At 56.6% G+C, this 24,724-nt stretch overlaps 1 protein-coding gene across 2 annotated transcripts in view; it reads left to right on the top strand.

The window, feature by feature from the left end:
• The window catches only part of KIRREL3 (kirre like nephrin family adhesion molecule 3), a 137,336-nt gene extending 112,615 nt beyond the window's left edge, over window positions 1-24,721 (top strand). For both annotated transcript variants that reach the window (XM_087763471.1, XM_087763472.1), the window contains 9 exons: window positions 358-485; window positions 3,284-3,410; window positions 8,820-8,920; window positions 9,025-9,223; window positions 10,335-10,370; window positions 12,560-12,667; window positions 16,473-16,582; window positions 23,338-23,424; window positions 23,947-24,721. In XM_087763471.1, coding sequence (XP_087619597.1) covers window positions 358-485; window positions 3,284-3,410; window positions 8,820-8,920; window positions 9,025-9,223; window positions 10,335-10,370; window positions 12,560-12,667; window positions 16,473-16,582; window positions 23,338-23,424; window positions 23,947-24,390 — 1,340 coding nt within the window. In that variant the 3' untranslated portion in view covers window positions 24,391-24,721. The remainder of the gene's footprint in view (window positions 1-357; window positions 486-3,283; window positions 3,411-8,819; window positions 8,921-9,024; window positions 9,224-10,334; window positions 10,371-12,559; window positions 12,668-16,472; window positions 16,583-23,337; window positions 23,425-23,946) is intronic.
• Window positions 24,722-24,724: the final 3 nt, after the last annotated feature.

Here is a 24,724-nt window from a genome sequence, read left to right as displayed (position 1 = left end):
AGGGCTAAGCAGGGTCAGCAGAGCTGCTGAAAATTAACGGGAAGGGGACATGGCGAGGTCTGACTTGCCCAGGGTGGCCAGAACTTGCTGGGCTCTCTTGCAGCTCAGATTTTGTAAATGCTCTGGTGGTGGGACCCGTGCTTTCCTCCTGCCTTGGTGGTCCTTGGGGCGCTGGTCGTTCTGGGGTTGCAGCAGTCACCTGTCTCGGGCTCTTCTTTATTTGGGGGTCTTATGTGGCTATGACCCATAGGTCCATCAAGACCTACCACGCTTCCTCTGACGCAAAACCTCTTTGGTTTGAGGGTTTCTGGTTGACACAGCCCATCGCTGGGAGTAACTCCGGTCTCCTCTGTGCAGTTGGGCCCAGGATGGCGACAGAACCGCAGTCCCTCCTCGTCGACCTGGGCTCGGATGCGGTCTTCAACTGTGCCTGGACTGGGAACCCATCTCTCACCATCGTCTGGATGAAGCGAGGCTCAGGCGTGGTAAGAATCGCCGCCGGGGTGGTGGGGAATGGCACATTTGGGGCATGAGGTGCTGCGTGACGCTCCCCATGGAGCAAAGCCCGTACCTCTGGGCTGGGAGCTCCTGGCTGGACAAAACCTGGACCTACGAGGCTCCGCCAAATGCAGGGGACAACATGGCATTGCAGAGCTGCAGGTGGGTGTCCCCAGTTAGTCCAGAGAAGTGCATTAAGCAGTAAAGGCTTTATTGCCTTTGTAATATTTTGGATGAAAGCATGTGTGAATCCGTGAGGCGTTTGGATGGCAGGCTGGAAAGTCGGGCCTGGAGTCCTGTTTGGGAGAGGCAAAGGGAAAACTAGACTGCTGAAAATCAGTGCCCTCGGAGAGGAATCGAGGTTGTCTGGCCCTGCCCCATCGAGTCCTAGCGGAGCCACCTTCCAGAGCACATGCAGCTCTCGCCCGCGGGAGGTGTTTGCAAAGGAGTCGTAATAGAAGGAGAATTGATTCCCATGATGGTGGGCATAAGGGTTAAGCAGAAGCCGGAGCATCACTTAACCTCTCGCTGACAGGCAGCCTACACATGGTCCTTTCTGGGATGATCCTTTCTGGCCCCCAGACCCACGAGCTCGCGTCCTAACCCATTCACCCCAGTTCACCTCTGCTGTGGGCTGGAGCCTGCAGAAGTGGGGGGAGCCTGGATCTGGCCCAGCAGACTCCTCCACATCTCTTTTGTCCTGAAAAGCGTAAGGAGCTTTGCAAATATTAATCGCAGCTCAGGCAGCCCAGGGAGGTGCGAGATGCTCTGATCCCCTCGTTACAGACAGGAGGGCTCAGCAAAGCCACGTTAAGAGGCTAAAGGAGGGCCGAGATGTGAAACTCGTCCTGAAGATGCACGCGGGTTTGGGTTTGAAAAGCGTCTTTCAGCTTCTTCTGGGCAGATGCATCCTGGAGTCGATGAGGCAACGCTGACTTACACAGCTCAAGACCAGGTATTATCAGAGAGCTGGACTCAACGGGAGGGAGACGAAGGGGCTGAGTCGCCCTCCTCCCCTCCGCTCCCCAGGCACAGACCGAGGAGGGGAGCGGACATTGAAGCATTAACTGCTGGGGTATTTTTTCCAAAGCGTAATGAACTCGGCGAAGGCCATCTCCTGGGAAGTAATTATAGACTTGGGAGAGCTGATGGCTCGAATCAGCTAAGGAATCCCAGTGGGTCAATAATCCCTGGGTGGTTTCCCATCCTGCAGCTGCGGTTGTTGTTTCTCTGGGTTATTATCATTACAGGCAACGCTCTCACACCGTAGACTGCTATTTCATTTTCTCAAAGCCGCTGGAGCGTGCAGGGCAGCGGAAAGGAGCCACGCACAGCGAGGACGAGGGCTTCCCGACCCTTGCCGTCCAGCCCCGGCCACGCATCAGGGCTTGCCTGTGCCTTGGCTATCGGGCAGCGCGCAGGCAGCGCACAGGCAGAGCAGCCTTCTCCCTTTTTATTTGGCTCCCTCTAGCTGACTTGAGCATCTCAGGGCTCAGGACAGACTCGCTGGCTGCTTTAACCCCGCAGAGATGCTTGTGCTGCTCAGCAGAGCCGCTGCCATCTTCCCAGAGGGATGCTGGCAGGGGATGCTGCTTTGTAAAGCCCGTCAGCGCCCAGCCATCGTGGTGGGATCCACCACTTTTCCCAGCCCCTCCGCTTTTGGAGCCAGGTCAGGCTCCCCCAGAGATTACCTTCTTTCCTCCTACTTTGCCAGAAGGAAACAAATCAGTGACAGAAGAGAGGATGAGGCCAAGTCAGCACAGGCATTTGCATGGAAATCTTTGTAATCAGTGCTAAAACAGTGGGTTTAAAAGGGATTTGAAACTCCGTGCCTCTGCCTCAGGCCAGGTTAGGGGTGAGACCCCCATCTTCTTGCTACAGGGAGACCCAGATCCGTATCCAACCGCTGCTCAGGGCACTGAGGGCTTCGCAAAGCATCAGCACAAATTCCCAGAGGCATCAGCTGTGGGAGCAGCAACCAGCAGAGCCGGGGGCTCACCGAGCAAGCAGGTGCTGGAAGGAGGAGAGGTGATGGGCTGGTCCCAGCCTGCAAAGTCCTGGGCAACTGGGAGAAATTAGCCCCCAGGCATGCGTTTCCAACATGGAAATGCATTGCTCCAAAAGCTGCTATTTGTTTTAGAACTGCCACGTTTTTTTAAATACCACCAGTGCCGGGATTCTGCTGACAGCCTCAGCCCAATCCCTCTGCTTCAGCAGTTTTCAAGGTTTACTAAAGCTTCTAATTGCACTGGCGGGGCAGGAGGGCAGCGTGGCCGATAGCCACGTTGCAGCCGCTCTATAGGGAGGGCTCTTGCCCAAAGCAGCTGAGATTTTCCCAGCTATCCAGCCCCGGTTCCCAGAGGGCTGCCAGCTCTCCGGGTTGGTCTTCCACCACTTCTGGGTTTGAAATCCCTGAGTCGATCCTGGCAGCCTCCCCTGCACCTACGAACATGGAAATGCAAGTGGGGTTCTCTCGAAGGGTTTTCTGCTCCGGCTTACGAGGCAGTTGTGTCACTGCAGCCCCCCAGATTTTTCTGTTGTATCTTGAACTTCTTGCAAAACTGGAGTTTGTAAAAATTCAAATGAGGAACAGGATTATTTCCCCCTGCAAAACTGGGCCGTTTCTTTATTCCTTGGTCAACAGCAATAAGTGGTATTTCCATGCCACGCAAAACTTTGGGCTCATCCACTTTGTTTTCTCCAGGCTGCTTTGGAGCTCGTAACGCCCCTCTCATGTTCAACTTTGCATCGCCCCCCCTGAAAACCACCCCCTCGTCTCTTCCAGGTCCTGAGCAACGAGAACAAGCTGACCCTGAAGTCCGTCCGCCAGGAAGACGCGGGGAAATACGTGTGCCGGGCTGTGGTCCCGCGGGTCGGCGCGGGGGAACGGGAGGTGACGCTCACCGTCAACGGTACCTCTTGCTTTCCTATCGCTGTTCCATCCCGCCATCTCACTGCTTTGTTCCCGTTGCTCTAACAGCTCGCGTTGCCAAATTATCCGCTCGGATATTTGCTTATAAAGCAAATCCCACCCACAGCTGGATCCTGCCCTGCAGGCAATACGAGCAATTAGGATTTTGCATTCATCTGCCTGGAGATGCATGGGTTAAAGCAAAAAAAAAAAAAACCAACATTATCTGAGACCCGCTTGGTTCCTTATTATCAACAGGGGTTTATTGAGTAGTTGGGAGCTGGTGTCTTTAAATCTTTAATAGATTTATCTTGCAAAACCCTTGCAAGGTCGGAGAGCACTGTTTTCTCTGTTGTACAGCCAGAGAGCTGGGAATTGAGCCTGGATCCGAGACCGGCAGCCTAATCACTCTCTCCGAGCCCATGTGAGGATACCTGTGAGAGGCAGCAGTGCTGTACAGCTCCTCCACGGCTGCTCGGGGCTCACCCAGCACGGCGTCAGGATGGGGCCCGGACCCTCACCCATGCCTGGGAGCTGGGAAGCACTCCGGAGCCCTGGGATTTAACGATGACCTGGCCAGGACCCCGCAGCAGCCGATAATGAACATCAGCCTAAATATGGAAGGGGAAGAGCCAGGCAGGCTGCAAATGGTATAAATAGAGTATGAATTTTGCATTGTCTCTCACCTGTATGACAAACTGGCAGGCTTCAGTCCCTGCTCACTGTCACAAAGAGAAGAAAATAGGCGGGGAAGCAGCACAGGCAGCGGCAAGCGTTAATTTTAAATGCAGATACTGCTAGAAAGGGAAGCCAAGAGCAACGCAGCAGGGGACTGAAAACCAACCACTCCCTTGACTTCAACTCAGATCCTCGGCGCCTGCATGCTCCTTCCCCGGCGGCTGCTGGGTTTTAATTACAATTAAAGTAGCTCGCGGAAAACAAAGCAACAAATTAGCACAAACAAAGAACCTGCTCCTTTCCTGACACCTACCAGGCACGCGGCTGCCTTGAACGCAGAGCAAAGCACTCGGCAGGCTCAGGGCTGCTTGGAGCGTGCGGCATGGAAAAGCTGCTCTCGAGAGCTTTGCAGCTTATGCCACCGCTGAGCTTTTTGCCTTGCAGAGCTGACGGCGAAGCAAATGAAATCCGTGAGCTTCGCCGCTCAGCTTTGAGCATCTCCCGGGAGCCGACTGCCTGCAGCACCCCATCCCGCTAAGACGGGGGATCCACTGCTGGGGTTTGGTGCAACCCCAAGGTGACAACGTTGGGACACGCCGTCACGGGCGTTGGACCCTGCATCGAGGGAGAATCCCACACCTCCGGGTCAAGACGGTCTCCTGGCCCTCCAAGCTAGGAGAACCAAGGTGGGCAAGCCCCAGGTCCGACATCCACCAAGCACCGGGGCTCGGCAGCCCGTCCTGCGGCCGGAGCAGCTCTCCAGCTCTGGCAGCACGGCACAGGGTGTCTAATCCAGCTAATGAATTCTGCTGAAAGTCTTTTCCGCTCTAATTTGAGAGGGAAGTTGAACGCTTCATATTCTCAAGTTATTTTAAATCCAGAAGGTGATACAATTGTCTTGGTATTATCAGTTGCCTTTCTCTGTGGGCTGGGATTCGTCACAGTAAAATTAGGCCTTTAGAAGTGTCTGTTCTGGGCTAGCTGCATAGACTCTGATTGGCGTGCACGGGCTTCGAAGGGGCTGATCCATCCCACCGAAAGCACAGGGACCCCGACTGAGGCATCTTCATCTGACCCAGCCTGAGCCTGCAATCCTGCCTGTAGCAGCCCATCCAGTCTCAAAACAGGCAGAAATTGTGGCAGCGCGATGCTGGGGTGGGACAGCATCCTCCTGCCCTCGCTGCAGTCGGGTCTCGCTGCCCTCCCCACCGGCAGCCTCGCCGGCCGGGTCTGCGGGTACAGAGAGAGGCTGGCAGCCCGGCCCCGAGCCGGAGCGTGAGGGACCAGCCTGAAAGGAAGCAGATATGATTCAGAGTCTCGTTAATGGGAAGGAGGATTATGCAAATGAGCAGCATTTGGCAGGGCCGGAGCAGCAGAGGCAAGAAGGAAGCGAGGAACTGTTGGTGCCATCATAAATCAGCAGCAGACGGATTTACGGCCCCTGCACAAGCCAAAGCCTCTCGATGCTCCTGACTGCACACATGGCTGGTTGAAGCTCCCACCCCGGTAGGAGAAGCACCCCAAGATCACCTCCGCAGCAGGACTGCCTGCAGTACGGCCTGTGGATGCATCGCCCAGGCTTGGCAGGGGCTGCTGGGCAGGGACCACCACCCCTGCCCATCTTGCTCTGCAAGAAAAGGTTTGTTAGAAGGGCTGGACAACCCCGGGTGGCTAATTCAGGATTTAATTTGCCCCCAACAAGCAAGCCAAGCCTGGGAGCACAGCAGGGGCTGACCTGCCACACTGCTTGGTCAGGAGAACATCACGGTGTCCCCCCAGCTCACGCCTGCCCATTGCGGGCTTCGTCGAGCGTGTCTCCTCCAGCGCTTGCAGATAGGGACCGTGGGATGGGCCCTGGCCATACCGGGCAGCGCGAGCCAGCCCAGGGCTTCTGCAGGACAGGAGTTAAACCAAACTCTCCTGCCAAACCATTGCGAGGGCTTGGGAGGAAAGGTTCAGATGGACTCAAGCAGGCTGGAGAAGTCGAGGCCATCCTTTCATTCCTCCAAGGCTCCCGAGTCAGCAAGCTGCTTTCTCTTTTGTGCGAGACACCAGGACCGCACAAATAAATTGGCACCGGCCTGCTAAAAATAACCGCAACCAATAGCTCCATCATTTATATCCATAGCAACATTGTTTAAAGCCTTTTTCCTGCCTGTGGGCTGTCTCACACTTAGCGCTGAATGCCAAGCCGGAGATTGGCAGCTTTCATAAGGAGCCAGAGCCTGCTGGAGAATCAAACGCCGGCCCCAAATGTGAAGAGGCTGCAACTTCATGCTATTATTTCTGGGCATGTTCATCTCACAAATGGTCTTTAGTCATAGGCTATTATCATGATGATAAGCCTTCGACTCTGAACTCCTAAAGCAATAATAAAACCCAAAGCCGTTGGCATTTGTGCCATTTAAAATCCACTCTCCTTGGGGAAAATGATCCTTTTAATGATTATTAAGCCATTTTTCTCTAGCGTCACCCAATCTTGGAGAGCTTCCAGAATTTATAAGTAACATACAACTGTTGAAATAGAAAGAAGATGGCTTTTTTTTTTTTTTTTTTTTTTTTTTTATTTAGGCCTGGCCTACAGATCCCATCGCTGCTCTTGCCTCCGTTGGCTTCGGGTTCATCAGTGATCAGGGCAGGCGAGCAGGAGGATCACCCAGCGCGTGTTTAGTTAGCCAAGAAGCTAATCCCGCGTGCCTTGTGCCACCCTTGGACGATGACGGGGCCAAACAGGTCCCCGTCGCATGTCCCGGCCAGGAGGAAAAAGCCCCAGCACACGTTTAGGGCCGTCTGCCCATCACACTTGGCTGTCGGCATGGTTCTGCTCTTGCATCGGACACGGGGAGCGAAGGCCGAGGCTAGCTGATGTTACCACCTTGGGAATGCTTGGGAAGAGCTATTTCACAAAGGCCAGATGCTGTTTGCGTCCTCCTGAAGGGAGGCAAAGCCAGGATCCAACCGAACTCTCCTGAGCCTCCAGCCAGCACTTCTGAAAGATGGGCGATGGATAAATGAGAACGCACGCCTCGGGAGCATACCTAGAAGAACATCTTGAAGAAGAGCGTTTGAGCAGAAAACCACAACAAAATGTCTTTTTTTTTTTTTTGTTCTGTTTCTGATACAAAGGGACACGCAAGTTTCCACTAGCGTACAGCTATGTCCATTAGATCAAAACAAGTCCTGACCTTCTCCTTCACGCCCGGCTCCTGCTATTACCAATTTGGATGGCAGCTCACTTTCAGCAGTAATTTCCTGAGCTGCCAGAACTGAGTTTCTGGTCACTGGTCAGCGAATTGCGCTTCACTGAGCTGCTTCTCCGTGCATCTCACCTTGGAACATCACAGGGAAGCAAGGGTAGGGCTGTATCTCGGTGGGAAGTATTCGGGGAGCGTGAAGGTTTGGTGCAGAAGGGTGTTACTGGGATAATTTCAGTAGGCAACTGTAGGCATGAAAGCACCAGAGTGAAGAATTAGCAGTTTGGTACATTTTTGTGTATTCTGCAAATTCGTAAATGGGCGATGTGGATGAGAATCAGTCGGGAATACCCAGGCAAATCTGTTTTGCCCTGCTTTACCCCAAATCCCTGAGACTTTTCTTAAAAAAAAAAAAAAAAAGAAATTGGGAAAAATTGCTCAAATCCACAAAGGATGGATTGATGGGAGAGAGGAGGAGCACTGCAAGCTCTCCCCCTCCGACCATCCCGGAGACCTGGGCTCAAGACCCGACGGAGGTTGTCCCCAGCAGCATATTGGCCTCTTGTAACAACTCCTGTTGCAGCTCTTCCGCTTTGCACGGCCGGTACGGAGCCCGACGGTGTTTGCACATCGCTCCGAAGACATGTGCGTGGGTGGGCGTGACGACAAGGCTGTATTTGCTGACAAAGCCAGTAGCAGACTCAAAAGCAGGAGTGACAACCCAGAGCAAACATCCGAAATAGCCGAGCTGGGGCAGGGGGAGATTTCCCAGCCCCTGCCTCCTCCCTCGCTCATCCCACGATCATCCCACCAAGCCATGCTCTCCTCTCCAACCCCTTTTCCCCCAAGCGTGTCGCTTCAAGATGTCCACCAAGGCAGGACAAGGACATTTCTCTTCCGAAGCCGGCTCAGCCGGTGTGTTCGGCCTCGTATCGCCCAGGGAGAGCCTTTCCTAGCCAGGCTGGGTTCCTTCGGCGTCTGAATGGCACAGGAGAGCCCAGCTGATGGGGTCCCAAGGTTTTTCCAGCAGAAATTTCTCCACCGCATCGGGCGGGCTGATTGCAGGTCACTGATGGTGGCTTGCAGGTAGCAGCTGCCCATCAGTGCCTCCTCCTGCCCTCCTGCTGCTTCCTCAAGCCCCTGGGGAGCAATTAGTGCAATGGTTGCTTAACAAATCTGGGAGAGCGCAGAAGAGGAACACCAGGTGGGCTGGGCTCTGGCTTTGCTGCTGGAGCAAGCGGCCCTTCTCAGAGGCCGGGTTCACCGAGGAGATTTCCACGGGGTGATTTAATCACCATCCAACGCCAGGGATGTGGGAGCAGAGATGGGGACTTTGCAGAAAACCAGTAAAGCAAAGCTCCCGCTCTGTGTCCTTCTGCATCACAGGAGGCGAGGGAGCTATTGCTCCATCCCTCCCCTCAAAGGGGGACTCCAGTGTCCCGCCGTGGCTCTGCTAACACCCCCCAGCATTGCCACCGGTACCTTGTATCGCAGCCACCCGTGCGAGGTGCCAGCAGCCCCTCTCCTCTCTCTTGCAGGGCCGCCCATCATCTCCAGCACCCAGACGCAGCACGCCCTGCACGGCCAGAAAGGGCAGATCAAGTGCTTCATCCGCAGCACCCCGCCGCCAGACCGAATTGTGAGTAGCACCCCACGGGGCAGCACCTCGTGGGGCATGGTGGGTGCCTGGCACACCTTAGGGTGCCCTGCAGTGGGGAGGCTGACCCCTCTCTTCCTTGGCAGGCTTGGTCCTGGAAGGAGAACGTCCTGGAGTCCGGGACCTCCGGGCGCTACACGGTGGAGACGGTCAGCACGGATGAGGGCGTTATCTCCACGCTGACCATCAGCAACATCGTTCGGGCCGATTTCCAAACCATTTACAACTGCACTGCCTGGAACAGCTTCGGCTCCGACACGGAGATCATCCGGCTCAAAGAGCAAGGTGGGCATCCCTGAGGAGCCGGTGGGGGCTGTGGGGCAGCGGGAATTAGCACCTGGCTGGGCTGTAAGAGTGGGGAGATGCTGTGAGAGGCAGGAGATGCTCAGAAAAGCTCTTGGGATGTCAGAGGAAACTAGGAAGGGTGGTAAAAATGCTCCAGATGTGCTAGCTGTAGGATTGCGTCCTTAGAGGGTCAGGAGGTGGGACAAGCCCTGCAAAGTCTCTGCTTGATACGGTATTGCTCCACTTTGCCTGTCCTGCTGAAGCTGGAGGGCAGGGGCCGATCCCGCACCCCTCGCTCCCTGCCCCACGGTACAAGGTGATGCCGCTGCCACAGGCTGGAGGATGATTTATAGCCTTAGAGAAACAGGAACGGCTGCTCCTACCCGGGAGTGAGCGGGAAGAAGGCGTTTGGGCTGGTGGCAACCCTCCACCCCGGCCACCAGCCACGATGCCAGCACATGTTTTGCGGGGCTGGGCTTAGCCACCCAGCCTCAAAGGCACCTCAAGCCGCTCTCAGGGGATGGCCAGGGGATTCCCACTCTCGGGGCTCTCGGTAGCAAGGGAGGGAGATGGCTTTTGTGAGGAACGCTTAGCTCCTGGAGGGACTCCAGTTCTCTTCTATTTTATTAAATGCCAGGGCAGGCAGGTGGATTGTTCTCATTAAGCCGTGATTTATAGGCAAGGCTGCCGTCCAGATTAAATCAGAGCTAAATGAACCCCTTAAAATTAGCCTTGGGCTTCTTCCAATGCAAACAGAGCCAGTGGTTTTTCCAGGTTGCCTGCCAGTCAGCGGGAGCGCTCAGCAGCAAGCCTGGGTCCCGGCGGAGGGTGGCCGGGCAGCCGAGCCGGGTCGGAGCCGGTGCCGCAGCATCCAAGTCCACAGCCGGCTCCGCATCCAAGATCCGAGCATCCCTGCTAGGCGATGCAAGGGGACATCCCTGCTCTGGGCAGGGGGACGCCGTAGGGTGGCTGAGGATGCCGTAGGGTGGCAGAGGCCATCCCCTTCATGGGGACATTCCAGAGAGAGGAGCAGAGGGCTGAGCGCTCAGGAAGACTGACGTGTGCGCTTGGGCTGTGCAAGGCTGTGGACACTTGCTTTATTTTCAAACAGGTACGGAAATGAAATCAGGAGCTGGTATTCAAGCAGGTATGGAAATCATGAGCTGACGGTGAATGTGAATTGTCCCCAGCCATTACCACACCTGAGGACCCGGCGTCCTCCTCCTGGCCTGGCAGCTCTCCGGCAGGGCAGGCAGGGCCGGGCAGGGCAGGAAGGGGCACAGGAAAGCTGCAGGGCAGTGACTGGGGCACGGACTGGGAAGCAGGAGCGGTCCAGTCTCCGCTCTGCCACTGACTCTGCTCTGCAAACCAACACCGCCTTTCTGTGCCCCAGCTCCCCAGCCACTGAGAGGGGGATAATATTACACAGCCGCGTTTTAGAGTGCTGCAAAAGGGACCACTTAAGTGCTATTATGGGGCCAAAAAGAGAGAGAAGTAGGAAGTTTCCAGGGGCATTGGCAGACATCAGCTTGTCTCGGCATGCCGGGAGGGTGCTAGCCAGCGTCCATCGCAGCCAGCGCAGGGCCGAATGGATATTTGGGCAGATGCTGTGGGACGTGCTGCCCTCGTGCCTTCCTCATCCTCTGCACCAGAGTAGGGATCACAGGAGAGCGCGGAGCCAGCAAACTGCTCCTCGTCAGCTCGCCCTTGTCTTCAGGACACGGTTTACCATCCCAGCCCTGTCACTGTCCCTTTGCAGTCACCTTTTTTTGCCTTCAGAAGGCTGAAAGGCACAGGCAGGATCGGTGATCTCAGGTCCAGGATGAAATTCATGGTCAACACCAGCTCCACGCCAGTGGATGATGTGAAATGGTTTCCTTACCACCCAGTCGAGTGTTGGCCATCAGGCTGCCAGGCTTTGCTTCTCAGCTAGATCACCCCTGTGTCCCCATGTCCCAGCGGCATTCCCGTTCCCCACCTGCACAGGCGAGGAGGAAAGAGGACCACCTCTCTGCATCCATTTTTTTCCTAAATTCATCCCATCCGTTTGCAAGGCAAACGAGGAGAAAACACGCGTTGGAGGAGTGCAGGAAAGCGGTGAGGACACATTCACCCGTGGCTTAGCTGGCCATCCTGGAAAGGGTTACCCCTCTTTTAGCCCGCTGAGGGTTCACAAGAGCCTACGGGGTGCTTAGAAAGAACAGGAATGGGGACCTATAGATATCTGCTGCTTTTGGGGAGAGGGTCTTCGGGCTGCGGTTTATCACCCCAGCCAACGAAGGCAATTGGTGGTACCCCCAGCTTTGGTGTCCTGCGAGCGGGAGCGCTGCCTGTTGCTGCCTGGCACCAACCCAACACGCGCCGTTAAGTAGGAGCTGTGCTTTGAGGGACCGGAGGAACTGAGCAGGGAGATAACAAGGCTCTTGGGCTGCAAATCTGACCCTCTCACCGTAAATGTGATTTTATATTCCACCCTCCCCGCACCTCGCAAGCCGCTGCCTGGATCTGCGCAAATAAATCAGCTTTGCTGGCTGAGCCGCCGTCTGAAATCCCCGCCGGGAACCCAACTACAAAGCTGTCGGAGGCAGAAGGACGCGAGCGCGTAACCCCTGCTCTGCAGCCAGCATCCCCGCCCCGCAGCCCTCGCCCACCGCAGCCGCCTGGCCTCTGCTCATCCCCGGCACGGGCCATCCCGCCCGTCCCGGTCCTTGTAGCAGCCTCAGGGGTTCGGGGAAGGATGGCAGAGCTGATAAGCCAAGGGAGAAGGCAGGAGATGGGGATATAAAACAGGCAGAGGCTGTGAATGATGGCTCGTGGGTTAATTCATCCATATATACTTAACAGTGCCTGCTAAGATAGCTGAGCTACCGCGTCTGGCAGGCAGGCTCGGTGCCCGACTCCATCCCTCCATCCCGGCTCTAACCTTGCTCCCAGCCCGCTCTGATGCCATTTCTCTTTCTTAATAATATTAACACGCCGTCTTCTTTTGCACTTTTCATCCTTTAGAGATATTCATTAACCTGCAGGGTGCTATCGAGAGCAGTTGTTAACCCGCTCTTCTGGCTCCCTCCTCTTCTCTCCCTCCCAGGGGAAACTGAGGCACAGAGAGATCAGGGTTTGCACAAATCGCAGCGCGCACCAGTGTCCCACGGGCAGCCCGTGCCGGCGTCACCCACGCATGGATGAGGGAGCGGGGAAAGAGGTCCATTTGGCCCCAAAACCCTCCCCAGGCTCATCACCGAGCCGCTTTCCAGTAGCCGGGGGTGGGTCCCTTGGGGAAAAGCCACCTCTCCGACCTTCATCCCGGCTTCATGCTCCCTCTCCTTCCTCTTGCAGAGTCAGTGCCGATGGCGGTGATCATCGGAGTGGCCGTGGGGGCCGGCGTGGCGTTCCTGGTGTTGATGGCCACCATCGTCGCCTTCTGCTGTGCCCGCTCCCAGAGGAGTAAGTGTCTCCCCCCGCCCCGCCGCACCCCTTCGGGCACAAAACCTTGGCGGGGGGGCGAATAGAGTGGGTCACAAAGAAATTAGAGGCTGAATTTACTGAGACGGCACCAGCGCAAGCTGCTGCTCGGGTTGGCCTAGCAAATGTTCAGCGCCACTCGGCTGCTAAAGGCAGCCCTGCGGGAAAAGGAAGGGGTTTCGGAGCACGTGGAAAACACAGGCAGCTCGGGAGCCGTGCAGGGGTGTCCTGGGGGCCGAGGCACTGCGAAGGGACCTGCTCTTCCCTTGGAGAAATCCTGATGTCCGAGAGGGAGAAGCACCCTCACCATGCCACATCGGTGCTTAAAAACCCTCCTCGGTTTGTACTCTCGGTTCTGCTTCTGGTTTAATTCCATTTTTCTCGATGTAAAATGCAGGTTTCCAGTGGGAAATTGCAGCCGGCTGAGGAATTTTACATGGGACATGTGGGTTTTGAAGCCTGGCTGCAGCGGGAATACAAGTTAAAGACGCAGGTAGAGGAGAGGGAGGGGCGAACAGCGTGGCATCGTGTTGCCTCATTAAAAAGACACCGGGAAATAAAAGGAGGATTGTTGGCTAAATGAAAAGGCATCAAACCAGGAGGGAGAGGAGCGTGATTGTCCGGAACATGTCAGGCCACGGGGGAGAAGAGGAGATACTCGATGGTGCTCCTGGCTCGGGAGACACGTGGTACGGATGCCGGGACGCCAAGCTCTCTGTGTGTGTGCCAGAAAACCCCGTTGGTTTTTCTTTTCTTTTTTGTTTTTCTCCCTCTTGATCGTTTGCAAAGCAATCAAAAACACCAGGCTCCTCTTGGATTTGGGTATGAACGCACGGCCTCCCGCGGCAGAAATGTGTTTAATTTTAAGAGCGATAATGATGCCTCTCCCTGTTTTATCCCTTGTTTTTTGAACTCTTGCAGCCTCCATTAGCAAGAATTAACAAATAAAATGGGGGGCAGTCATTAATCTTGCTTTTTGGGGAAGGATTGCTGATGGACCGGACCCAAGACCAGGCCAATTTGATGTTGCAGAGATGATTCAGCAAGGATGGACGATTTGAGCGCCTGAAGAAAGCGGGGGCCAAGCCGTGTTACCATGTCGGATGAAATCGGCCGTGCTTTCCCCACGCCGCATCGTTTGGAGCATGTGGTTCATTATCTTCTTCTTATTTGCCGTAACCAGATGGTGCGGGGTTCTTTACAGGACATACAATTTAACACTAATGCCCTGACAACAGATCAAAGACGCAGTGCAAGTGCCAGGTTTTAGAGTTCCTCCCAAGCTGGAAGCGTGCAGAGGACGGGCAGGTCTTTGGGGGAGAAACCAGGGCTTTTCCAGGAGGGAACAACCCCATCCCACCCAAAAGCCTTGTGTGATTCATCTCTTGGATGGGAATCCAAGTGGTAAATCGGGAATAAGAGGCATTTTCCTCGCCAGGGCTAGGAGGATACGTATTGGGAAGAGAGTACTGGGGACCTGGTGGCGTGGCACTGCTTGAAGTCCCTTTCCTCCGCTCTATTTCCAGTGCTGTCCCACTTAGAAAGGACTTTTTGGCCTCCTATATGCAACGAGCTGATGGGTCTAGGCATCTTCCCAGCGTGCTCACCGCACCACTGCTGTTCTTCAGCTCCTCTTGCAGCGTAAGTCCCTGGTTGCCATGCCCTGGGGAGAGGCCTACGGCATCCCCGGGCCGGAGAGCGGGTCCCTGGGCTTCCCGCAAGGCTTCTTCGCTACTTCATTTTGGGATCGGAGCAAGCGAGCAGAAAAGAGATCATCCAAGAGATCAGAAAAGATCCCTGCCCTGAGCTCCCTTCCCTCCCTGCCGGACCCCACCGGGGACGCCGGTTGGGTAACAGATGCTTTGCCGGGTGCTCGCCGCTGGAGAGGAGCGGGATGCCGTGGTGCTGACGAAGCAAAGCCTGGGTGCAGGTGGGGTTCTCCGGCCTGAGCTTCGTGCAGGGAGCAGGGGGTGCTGGTGGCAATGGGGCTACTTGGTCCCCCATTCCATGGCTCCAAAAGCCACTTGGAGCTGCCAAAATCGGGTCCCTCCTTGGTTTTGGGGGGAGCTGGGAGCATCAGCGGTGCACCCATGGTGCAAAACCCTGCAGGGGAGGTCTTGGCTGTCCCAGGGCGAAGGGCTTTTCTCCTGATTTTGCAGGGGCTAATGCAAACCAGCTGCTGTGGCCACTAGCTCCAGCAGCAGGTGAGCATTAGGAAGGTAGAAAAACCAGGTTGAGAAGGTGAGGAAAGGACTTTGCTCAGGATTAGTGGTGTGAAATCAGCAGAGGTATTACAGAGATCAGCTCAGGAGTGATGGGACCAGCAGAGCACTTTGATATCAGGAGAGGGACTCATTTCCTAGCAGGATGACTGCAGATTCCTCTCCCAGGACAAATACCGGAGCGTTGTTGCATCATTTAAAACAACAGCCTGCAAACAAAAACCGTCGGCAGGCTGTGGGGATGGCTCCGCACAGCTCCCGGCGGAGGGGACAAGGTGACCCAGCAGTAATTCTGGAGGAGGCAGCTCCTGATGGCTGCAACCGCAGCTAATGGCACTGGGAGAAGTAATTCCTGGCCTTGCTTTGGGGAGATACAGCAAAAAAATGCACCGGGTGCAGATACACCAAGCCTGGAGGCTCTGGAATTTAAAAAAAAAGACTTTACTGCACATCTGTTGTTGTATCTTCGGTGAATTAACAGCCCAGAGTTATTTAAGGGGGAGCACTCCTGGGAGAGGATGTGCAAGACAGTAATTAGCTTCTCCTTGTGATTAAAGACGGAGGCTCCGGCACCAGGAACGTGGTACCAGCAAGAAAAAGCAGTAATAACCTCCCAGCGAAACACTTTGCCTTGCACCCTGCAACCTGGAGACGTCTGTGGGTGACAGATATCGAGGGCACGGGATGCTGAGATGGATTAATTCAAGGCTGGAGCTTCAAGCCGGTCTCGGCGGCGTGATTCGGTTTGGTTGACAGATGAAATCACCGTCTCCTCCCGCGTGGTCCAGCCGTTGCTGGCCTGAGTCGGTGCGGGCCTGGCTTGGCAGGGCACCGCCGGTTCCTTTGGCTGGAGGTGGATCTGATGGTTCGAGGCGGTTTTGGGTCCGGGAGGGTTGGTGCAGCCATCCTAGGAGGTGAGAGCCAGATCGTAGGCTGAAGCCCGGCTTCGAAGCTGTTTAGATGTCCCTGGTCAGATTTGCATCCATCTCTGCTTTTCATCTCGGATTCACCTGGCCATTTCTGCTCCTGCTGCTCGGTGTCTTTGGTTTAATTTTGCTAAAATGACTTCTTCAAAGCACGCCTGACACCTTCAGGGGAGGCAGAGAGTCTCTCCAGAAATGTTTCTCTGCCCTGCATGAAAACAGACTGCTTGGAGCAGCAGCCAGGGATGATTTTGTCGTTCCCAAAGCCCTGCTTATGTCTCTGTTCACTGCTTGGCCTTTTCCATCTCCATCTGCACCCCAAACCTGGGGAAGGCTTTTTCTCAGGGGCTTCCCAGCACCAGGGAAGAGCTGGTCCGTCCCTCAGGAGCACTGGTTCATGTTAATAGCATGTGAGTATGGCAGAGCCTAACCAAGCTCCCAAGGGAATTAAACTAGAAATCGGAGCTCCCCGGAGGTGAAGCTTTCACCTGCCCATACCTTAGCCCAATTCTCAGATGCACTTGCTGAGCCAGGGGTAATTTTCCCCGGTGCTGCTGGACATCCTCGGCAATCGGTCGGGTCCCTGAGGATGCTCCAGGATCGCCTTCGACTAACCCCTTCTCCATCTCGCTCTTTGCCCAGATCTCAAAGGTGTGGTTTCTGCCAAGAACGATATCCGCGTGGAGATCGTCCACAAGGAGCCGGCCTCGGGCAGGGAGACGGAGGAGCACCCAACCATCAAGCAGCTGATGGTAAGGATTTACTTCTTCTCCCCGTAAGCAATTACTTCTTCTCCCTGTAAGCAATTACTCTGGGTAAGCGTTTGACGGTAATGAGCCCGGGCACGTGTAGTTCAGTGCCGTAATCCCCACTCGAGGCAAAGATGCTCTTCCAAAAATCTTGCTCTTGAGATCCGCATTCTTCTGCCATAAAAGCTCCTCGAGTGAGACTTTGCTAATGAGGAGGGAGAGCTGGGAGAGGTTTATTGCAGTAGCCCAGCTGCCCGCAGGGCTAATTGCAAAGCAAATTTGCCGCCTCGCCTGGGGAAAGAGCTGCAAACTGCAAGTAGACACGCAATAGGTGAGCACAATATAATAATGAGCTAATTAGCCAGCGAGAACTGGGCTCTCCTGGACGCCATTTAGAGAGGTATAGGTGCAAAAATAATGTATGTGCACACAGTTGGTTGCGGATTGCTGACGCCAGCCTGGGCCTGGGTCTGGAATAACCTGGGAGGTGTCACCTTCCTGCGGCCGCTGCCTTTGCCCCAGGGGACCGAGTGACACAGGCAGGGCAAGACGCTGATGGCTGAGATCCCAGGAAATTCAGCTTCAGCCCATGGAGCGGCGCATCCTCGCAGCCCGGCGTTGGCCGTGTCTCAGCCCCCATTTGCCTTTGCTTTTTCTTGCTGGTGTCATGGCGTAGGTGACAAATAGAAGCCGAACAAGTGGCGAAGAAAGGCCTTAAAAGGTGAGAGAAAAGAGCAGATAGGAACGGGAGAAGGGACTGAAGAGGCTGGAGGCTGCTTTCTAGGCTGCTGGGTGGTTTATTCCTGCTCTAACCCTCCATTTTTTGGGCAGCACTTGTAAGCATCGGCATGCCCTGCCTGCAAAAGCTGTTTGATGAATTGCTGGTGGAGAGGCAAGGATCGCGGGGTGGGCAAAATCCAACGTCTGACGGTGCACGTGGACAGCAAGGGAGCCTCAAAATGAGAAGGCAAGAGGAGACGGAGATCAGGCATGTTATCCCAGCACCGCTGCGGTTTCTGTGCAAGACCCTTTGGTCCCTGCAGGGCTTTGCCCCGAGGAGTCTGCAAATCCCCAGCAGGATTTGCAAGGCTTCGCTGGGTGGAAGGACAGAGGAGGCTGGGCCTCAGGTTTGGTGCAATCTGCTGGGATGAAGGGGATGAGGACCTTCCTCTCCATAGGCCCCTGTCCCACCGTCCGTGTAGACAGTGATGAACAGCACCAAGCCCAGACCTGGCTTCCAAAGGAGGGGCTAAGATCAGCCCAAATGCTGCTCGAGCCCTTAACCACCGAGCTGGAAGCACGCACGAAGCCTCGGCAGAGGAGCCGTACGAGGACCATTTACCATTGACGAGTGAGTGAGGAAGAGGATGGTCGTGGGAGGCCAGGCACAGGATCTTGCAAGACATCGTCGGGGTTTGCCTGGATTATTTGCCGGAGCCAGAAAGTGATTTCCCATCAACGCGTGCCCTCGGTGAGGCTGGTACCGGAGCAGTGCCGAGCTGTGCCGTCCCCATTTCCATAAGGATGCTGGCAGGATGGAAATGGCACAGAAAAAAAATGACAATATTGATTTGATAGCCGGGAAAAACAAAGCCTGACAGGGAGAAGTTTACAGAGCTCGTGGTTTAGCTGATCAGCGAGACTTGTGAGAAGTGGTTTGGCTACGGCGCGGTGTAAAGGGGCTATTTAAGTGCCAACAGGGTAGGCAAAAAGTCGAGCGCTTTTGGCTACCGAGCGTAACAGCCTGGCTGCTGGAGCGCGGGAGAAGGTGATTCCAGCCCTCTCCTGGCCAAACCCAGGCGCTTTTCCTGAGATACATCAGTTGGAAATAACATCGCTGGATCAACGCTGTTCAAGAGGCTGGAAGAAATGGTCCCTAGTCTCTGACTATGGGTGGATTTGGTTGGGACGTCCTACCGGGCAGGGAGAAGACATCAAAGCCCCCTCCCCTGCCTGGACCGGAGCATCCCCATCCTCACCTGCCCTCGGCAAGAGCGTTCCCAGCAGATACTTCCCATTTCTTTTCTCCTCGGAGCCCCTGGGGCCGCCGCTCTCCCTCATCCCCCTCCTCGCTGTTCCCAACAGCCGGTGCGAGCATCCTCCTCTGGCCGTTAGAGACCCAGGCTTTGGACGCTGAACAGATTCCTCATCAGAGGCTCCGAGTTCGGCAATGAAATGATGGATCGAGTTAAAAAAATTTGTCCTCGCTAATGAGCGGTGATGAGACCTCTCCAGCGGGAGCAGGGGGGCAAAGCACCCCTTACCTGCTCCCTGCCCTCCCCCCAAGACTTTCCCGCTCTCCCTCCTCCCCGTACCAGCGTTATTTCCCCCGCTGCTTCTTCGTTTGCCTCCCCTAAGCTTCTTGTGATATTTCCAGCCCGGGCTCAACCTCGACGCTGTCCTTTGAAATGATCTCCTTGCCCTCAACCATGTTCGTAACACCTTGCTGTTTAATATCAACTGCGAATTTCATTAACATGCTGGGTGCTCGCGCGGCGAGATCATTAATGCAGATGTTAACGAAAAGCAAGCCACGCTTGCAAACAGCTCCCCTCTGCTCAACGCCTTGCTGCTTCGTGGCGGCTTTTGCGCTCCCCGTCCCGGACCCTTGGCCAAGCGCTTGAGGTCGGGCACGGCCCGACCCGCTCCTGCCAAGCTTCGGGAGCGGCGATCCACCCTCCGCACCACCGACGGTGCCGGCGCGCCGCCCTTTCCCATGGTGTTTCCACCTCGCCGGAGCGTTTTTGGCTACGGAGTGCCAGCGTGACTCTTCTTTCCCCCCCAAACGCTATTGCATTTGTTATTCTCCAGCCATCTGTGACCTCCGCAGCTCTCCGTGCTTTTCACAAATAATTATTCATGCATCTATAAATTCATTAACACCTTAGGATACACGTCATGCTGTCTGATTTGCATATGTTCACATCGTGTGTGTCCCCCCCCCCGTTAGCTGTTCTGCCAGGCGCTGCCTACGGGCAGGGAAAAGGCTGCCAACCCGCAGGGGCCCGAAAGCGAAGAGCAGCCAGCGGCTGGAGGCAAAAAAGCCGGTTAAAGGGGCTGAGCCTGGAAAAAATAAATCACAACGGCTACTTTCTCCCTCCTGCCAGGGTGCGTTGCCTCGGCACGCCAATTGGGCTGAGCCTGGTCTGTGAGTAGGGGGTTGAAGAGCGTCGTCAGCTCCGACGTGGCGTAACCTCCTCCGTTGGCATGGCGGGGTGACGGGGTTTTGTTCCTGGCTGATTGGACTCTGTGCCTCAGTTTCCTCATCTGTGAAATGGGGCTGATGATCCTAAAGGAGCCATCCCCACTGCCAGGAGGAATTGTGATCGAGACGATCCCAAAGCGACCAGCAGGCAAGAGCATCCGAAGTCGAAGGGGCTCCAGTGTGGGCGGGTAGAACCCGGCATCGCGTTTGCCTCATATTTGGGGTGGAACAGTCAAAATAACCCATCCAGCAGGCAGGTTGATGATCTTTTCCTTGCTCGCCTTTCTTCCCTGTCCCCATCCTGAAACCCATCCCTCTCCTCCGAGCGATGTTCCCAGTTTGTTCACAGCCCGCAGATCGACACCGGGCACGTTTTCCACTCAGGAGCTCAGCTCAGATCCCCACAGAAGAGGAAGAATTAAAAAAGCGGAGGTGAAATTCAGGGCGAGGCTCATTTCTACCTGCAGCCCAGCTGTCACAGCATCATTTTCTCTGCTTTTCTCCCCAAGAAATGCTCCAAGTGCTCCCAAGAAAGGAAGAAGGACACGAGAAGGATGGCAGGCTGGCCTCTGCCCAGCCAAAACCCAACATTTTGGGGACCGGTGGGACGAGGTGACGCAGCTTCACCTGCGGGCGTTGGGAGGGAGGGCACAGGCGCTCAGTGGGAGCTGACGGCGGCGGAGGCAGGAGCCGGCGTTTGAAGGCGATAAACCCTCGGCCGGCTGGGAAAGCCCAGCGGGGTGGTTTTTTTTATTTGTGTGCTTGTTTCCTCCCCGGCAGCCGGTCCCCGCTGGGAGCAGAGGAAGCCGCCGTCTTGGGAATCTATTAAACAACATCCCTCGCCCCCGGTAGGGTTTGACCCACACGAGTTTCGAAGAGCGGCTGAGTGGCATCCAATTATCCGACAAGCGGGAAATGTTCTAATTAAAGGCGGTGCGAGGGAGGGGGAGGCACCTCCCCGGGGCGAGGGGCTCGCCCTGCGGCTGCCGGGCCTGGATGGATGCTCCGGGAGCCGACCGGGCACACCGGAGGGAGCAGCATTTTAAAAAACATATTGTCTCCGCTAATGAAAGCAACGAATTTAATATCTGGTCTGGTAGATTCGACATCCCAGCTGAAAGCGGCTTCATTTGGCGGCGTTAAATGAGGGAGTGCTCCTGCGGGCAGAGGATTAGGAGGCGCGGCGCTGGAGATGGCCACTATTTTCATAATTTAAATGTCGTTTCCCTGCCTTGAGTGACCTTGAGATGTTGCTTTGCTTCGCAGGGATGTGCTCCCTTGATGGTAGGAGCCAGCACGGCAAAGCTGATGTGATGCTTTGTAACGGGGGGGGGGGGGGGGGGGTCACTCTTTTGCAGCAGGGGAAACTGAGGCAAGCAGCGGTGGCGATTATGGATGCAGCTCATCACATCCCTTAGCCGTGTTGGTCCAGGAGGGACCAGCGAGGTTTGGGCATGGGGACGGCTTTACACCGCGACCGGGATGCCCGGTCGCAATGTGCACCGGTCCTGGCGCTGTCAAGCAGGGTTAAGTCCTGGCACGACATTCCCGGGATCAGGCCGTGCCTTCGGATTCGGCGGCACCGGCAGGAGGGGGAATGGTGGGCACTGCCATCTGCACGGCAGCCATGCGGCCGAGGGACCGAAGCGTACGGGTGCTGTAGCCCAGCTGGAGAAAACCACGGCTCTGGGAAAAAAAGTCTGCGCACGATCCTGGAGCATCCCGCGCCTGTGCCGGCGTCCGTGAGTGCGTTGCCGGCTCGTGGCCGTGCGCTCCGACCTTTCGGGTCTCTTTTTCTCCTGTATTTCCCTCTTTCCCCCTCTCCCCTGCTGCCTCTGCATTCGTAATCCCCATTAATAGCGGTAACAGAGTTAACTTTTGTTAACTTTCATTCGCTCGCTCGTGTTTACCCAGCGATGGCAGAGAGGAAGGCAAGCTAACGAGCGGCCCGCCGCCCGCTAATTAACGGCGCGCGATCGCGTCAGGGCTCAGCCGCCGCGCAAACTTGTAATAAAGGGCGCGTTAATGACGGGCTGTAATGCGGGAATTGGCAACGCAGGGATGCGATGGAGCTTTACGGCCCGCGCTCTTGGCTGGCGCGGGGGCTCAGTGCCCTCTGACGGCGCCCGGGCTCACTGCAGCCCCCAAATCCACGGGGTGCAGCCCCCAAATCCACAGGGTGCAGCCCCCAAATCCACGGGGTGCAGCCCAATCCACAGCATCCCCCAGCCCTGGGGAGAGGCAGGGACCCCAGGGGGCTGGAGGAGCATCCCGGTGCCCGGACCGCTCCAACCATCGTTGCCAGAAATGCCATAAAACAGCTTAAAATACCTCATCAAACCCAACTTATTAATTCTAGGCAGGTTTTTGCCACCGGCGGGACTGTCCCCATGGTTCTCACCCGCTCTTGTCCCCTCTCCGTCTCCCACCTGGGCCACCCGCGCCGAAAACCAGCCAAGTCCGAGGAGGAGAAGCGGTTTCTCCTTTTCTTCCGGAGCCAGGAGCTGCGAAACCCTCGCGCTGGGTTTGAGACGGCTGCGTGCAGCCCCATCCCCTGCCTCTGCAGCGATGGGCTGGGGGTTTAGGGTGTCGCTGGGGCGGGCGTGCAGCCGGCAGAGCCAAAAAAACCCACCCAAAAGCCCTCCACGTACCGTTTTAACTGCACTGAATTTAATCCTCGGTGACACTTGTATTTACCTTGGTAAATCAATGGCTGTTACAGGCTGCTTTTTTCCTAGGAAAACTCAGGTACTTTAATTTATTGCATTTAATAGCCATATCAAAGGCTTTCAGGAGATGAACAGAAAGCGCTGCAGGGTGAATTTCCACAACCACTTACCATTTTAAAAAGGAGACGAGAAGTTGGGCAATAAAAGGGAATTTTTGGGCTGATCTGGGGCTGTGATCAGGGCGGCTGGAGCAGAGAAACCGGGCTGGAGGCTCGCGATCGATACGGGAGAAGATAAAAAAAAGGCAGCTGAGAAATCGGTTGATAATTATTCCGCTTCTGCACAACCCCACCTTGCTGAAGGAAGGGTAATTAAAGCCGTGGTCTAATTAACGTGTACCTTGCCCCCCCCGATCACGGTCAGCCTTCAAAGGAGAAGTAACGAGGCGGAGAGAGACGGGTGACGGCGGCACGTCGGGGCGGCAGCGTCCAGCTCCGGGGGTCTGCGAAGGAGCAGCGGGAGCAAAAATTGAGTCGAATCAAATCCAAAAGAGCTTCTGCAGCCCGGCTGTCCCCTCCTGACCCGCTTAGCAGAGTTAAATAGTTCGCTTTCCACATCAGCCCGGCCTTTTTAGTCCTAAACAGAGGGAAAACCCGATTTGTAACCCAGGGAATCGCGCGGCTTTGGGGCAGCCACTCCGCTGCCCTCCGCCGCTGCCTCGCTGGAGCGTCCCTGGGCCCGTCCTTCGGTCCGGGTGGTGGGTGCCGGCGTCTCCCTTCGATCCCGGCGGTGGGTGCCGGCGTCTCCCTGCGCAGGGCTGATGGCAGGGGTGGGGGGAGAGCGGGGGCTCGGGGACGCTGCCACCCACCCGCCTCCTCTCCTAGATGGACCGGGGGGAGTTTCAGCAGGACTCGGTGCTGAAGCAGCTGGAGGTGCTCAAGGAGGAGGAGAAGGAGTTTCAAAACCTGAAGGTGAGCCGGCCCCCGGGGACGTGGCCCCCTCCGTCCCCAGCCCCACGGGCAGATGAGGCTCAAAGCCTCCCCAGGTGGCTCCTGCAAGAGGGGCTGCAGCACGTGGCCGGGGCGCTGGCACCCCGGGGTGCTGAGCACCCATTCCCGCGCCCGTCCCTCACCCAGCGTTGCTTCTTCCAGGCTTTCTGTCCTTGTGCCGTGTCCCCTGGTGTCACCAATTGTGGCCCGTACCCTGCGCAGGGAGGGACGCTCTGGTACCCCGGTGCTGTTCCCTGGTCCCAGCACCCTTTGGGGGATAAGAAAAAGGTGTGCGCCAGGACAGCGGGGCGCAAGGGGCACCCGTGCCTCCCTCGGCCCCGATGTGGAGGGGGTTGAGCTGGGCGGGACGCGTTGGCGGCCTCCGATGCCGCATGGTTGAAGGTGTCCTCTCGCACACCACGGGTGCGTGAGCGGGATGGGTGCCCCGAATGCCAGGGTGGGCTCCACCAACCTGCCCCCCCCCCCCCTTTCCCCACCCCGCAGGACCCCACCAACGGTTACTACAGCGTGAACACCTTCAAGGAGCACCACTCCACCCCAACCATCTCGCTGTCGGGCTGCCCGGCGGACCTGCGCCCCGCCAGCAAGCAACGGGTGCCCACCGGCATGTCCTTCACCAACATCTACAGCACCTTGAGCGGGCAGAGCCGCCTCTACGACTACAGCCAGCGCTTCGTGCTGGGCATGGGCAGCAGCTCCATCGAGCTGTGCGAGCGCGAGTTCCAGCGCGGCTCCATGAGCGACAGCAGCTCCTTCCTCGACACCCAGTGCGACAGCAGCATCAGCAGCAGCGGCAAGCAGGACGGCTACGTGCAGTTCGACAAGGCCAGCAAGGCCTCCGCCTCCTCCTCCCATCATTCCCAATCTTCTTCCCAAAACTCAGATCCCAGCCGGCCCCTGCAGAGGCGGATGCAGACGCACGTTTGAGCCCCTCCGGGGATGATCGGGACCCTCCGCGCGGACGCCGTGGACAGTCGCGCCCGCCGGGAGCGGCGGTGGGAAGAGGCCGGGTCCAGCCTCCCCGCCCCAGAGCGGGGCTGCAGGGTGGGGGACCGGCCCCCCGATACACGCTAAGCACAACCCCGCCGAGGACGCGCCGAGCCCCGGGGAGCCGTCCCCTCCGCAGGGCTGGGGACACCCCCGGCCCGGCCTCCCCCCCCTGCGCCCCCCCAGCCGCTCGCCTCCGCTTCCCTCTCCCACCCGGCTCCTTCCCTTCCTTCTTGGTGTTCGGTGTCCATACTTATAGAGTCCGTTTCGGGGG

The sequence above is a fragment of the Nipponia nippon genome, unplaced genomic scaffold (assembly GCF_047370975.1).
Source record: "Nipponia nippon isolate SJK-2023a ecotype South Korea unplaced genomic scaffold, ASM4737097v1 scaffold_28, whole genome shotgun sequence".
Taxonomy (NCBI): domain Eukaryota; kingdom Metazoa; phylum Chordata; class Aves; order Pelecaniformes; family Threskiornithidae; genus Nipponia; species Nipponia nippon.
The sequence above is the reverse complement of the archived record's forward strand: the minus strand, read 5'-3'. Positions and strand labels throughout refer to the sequence as shown.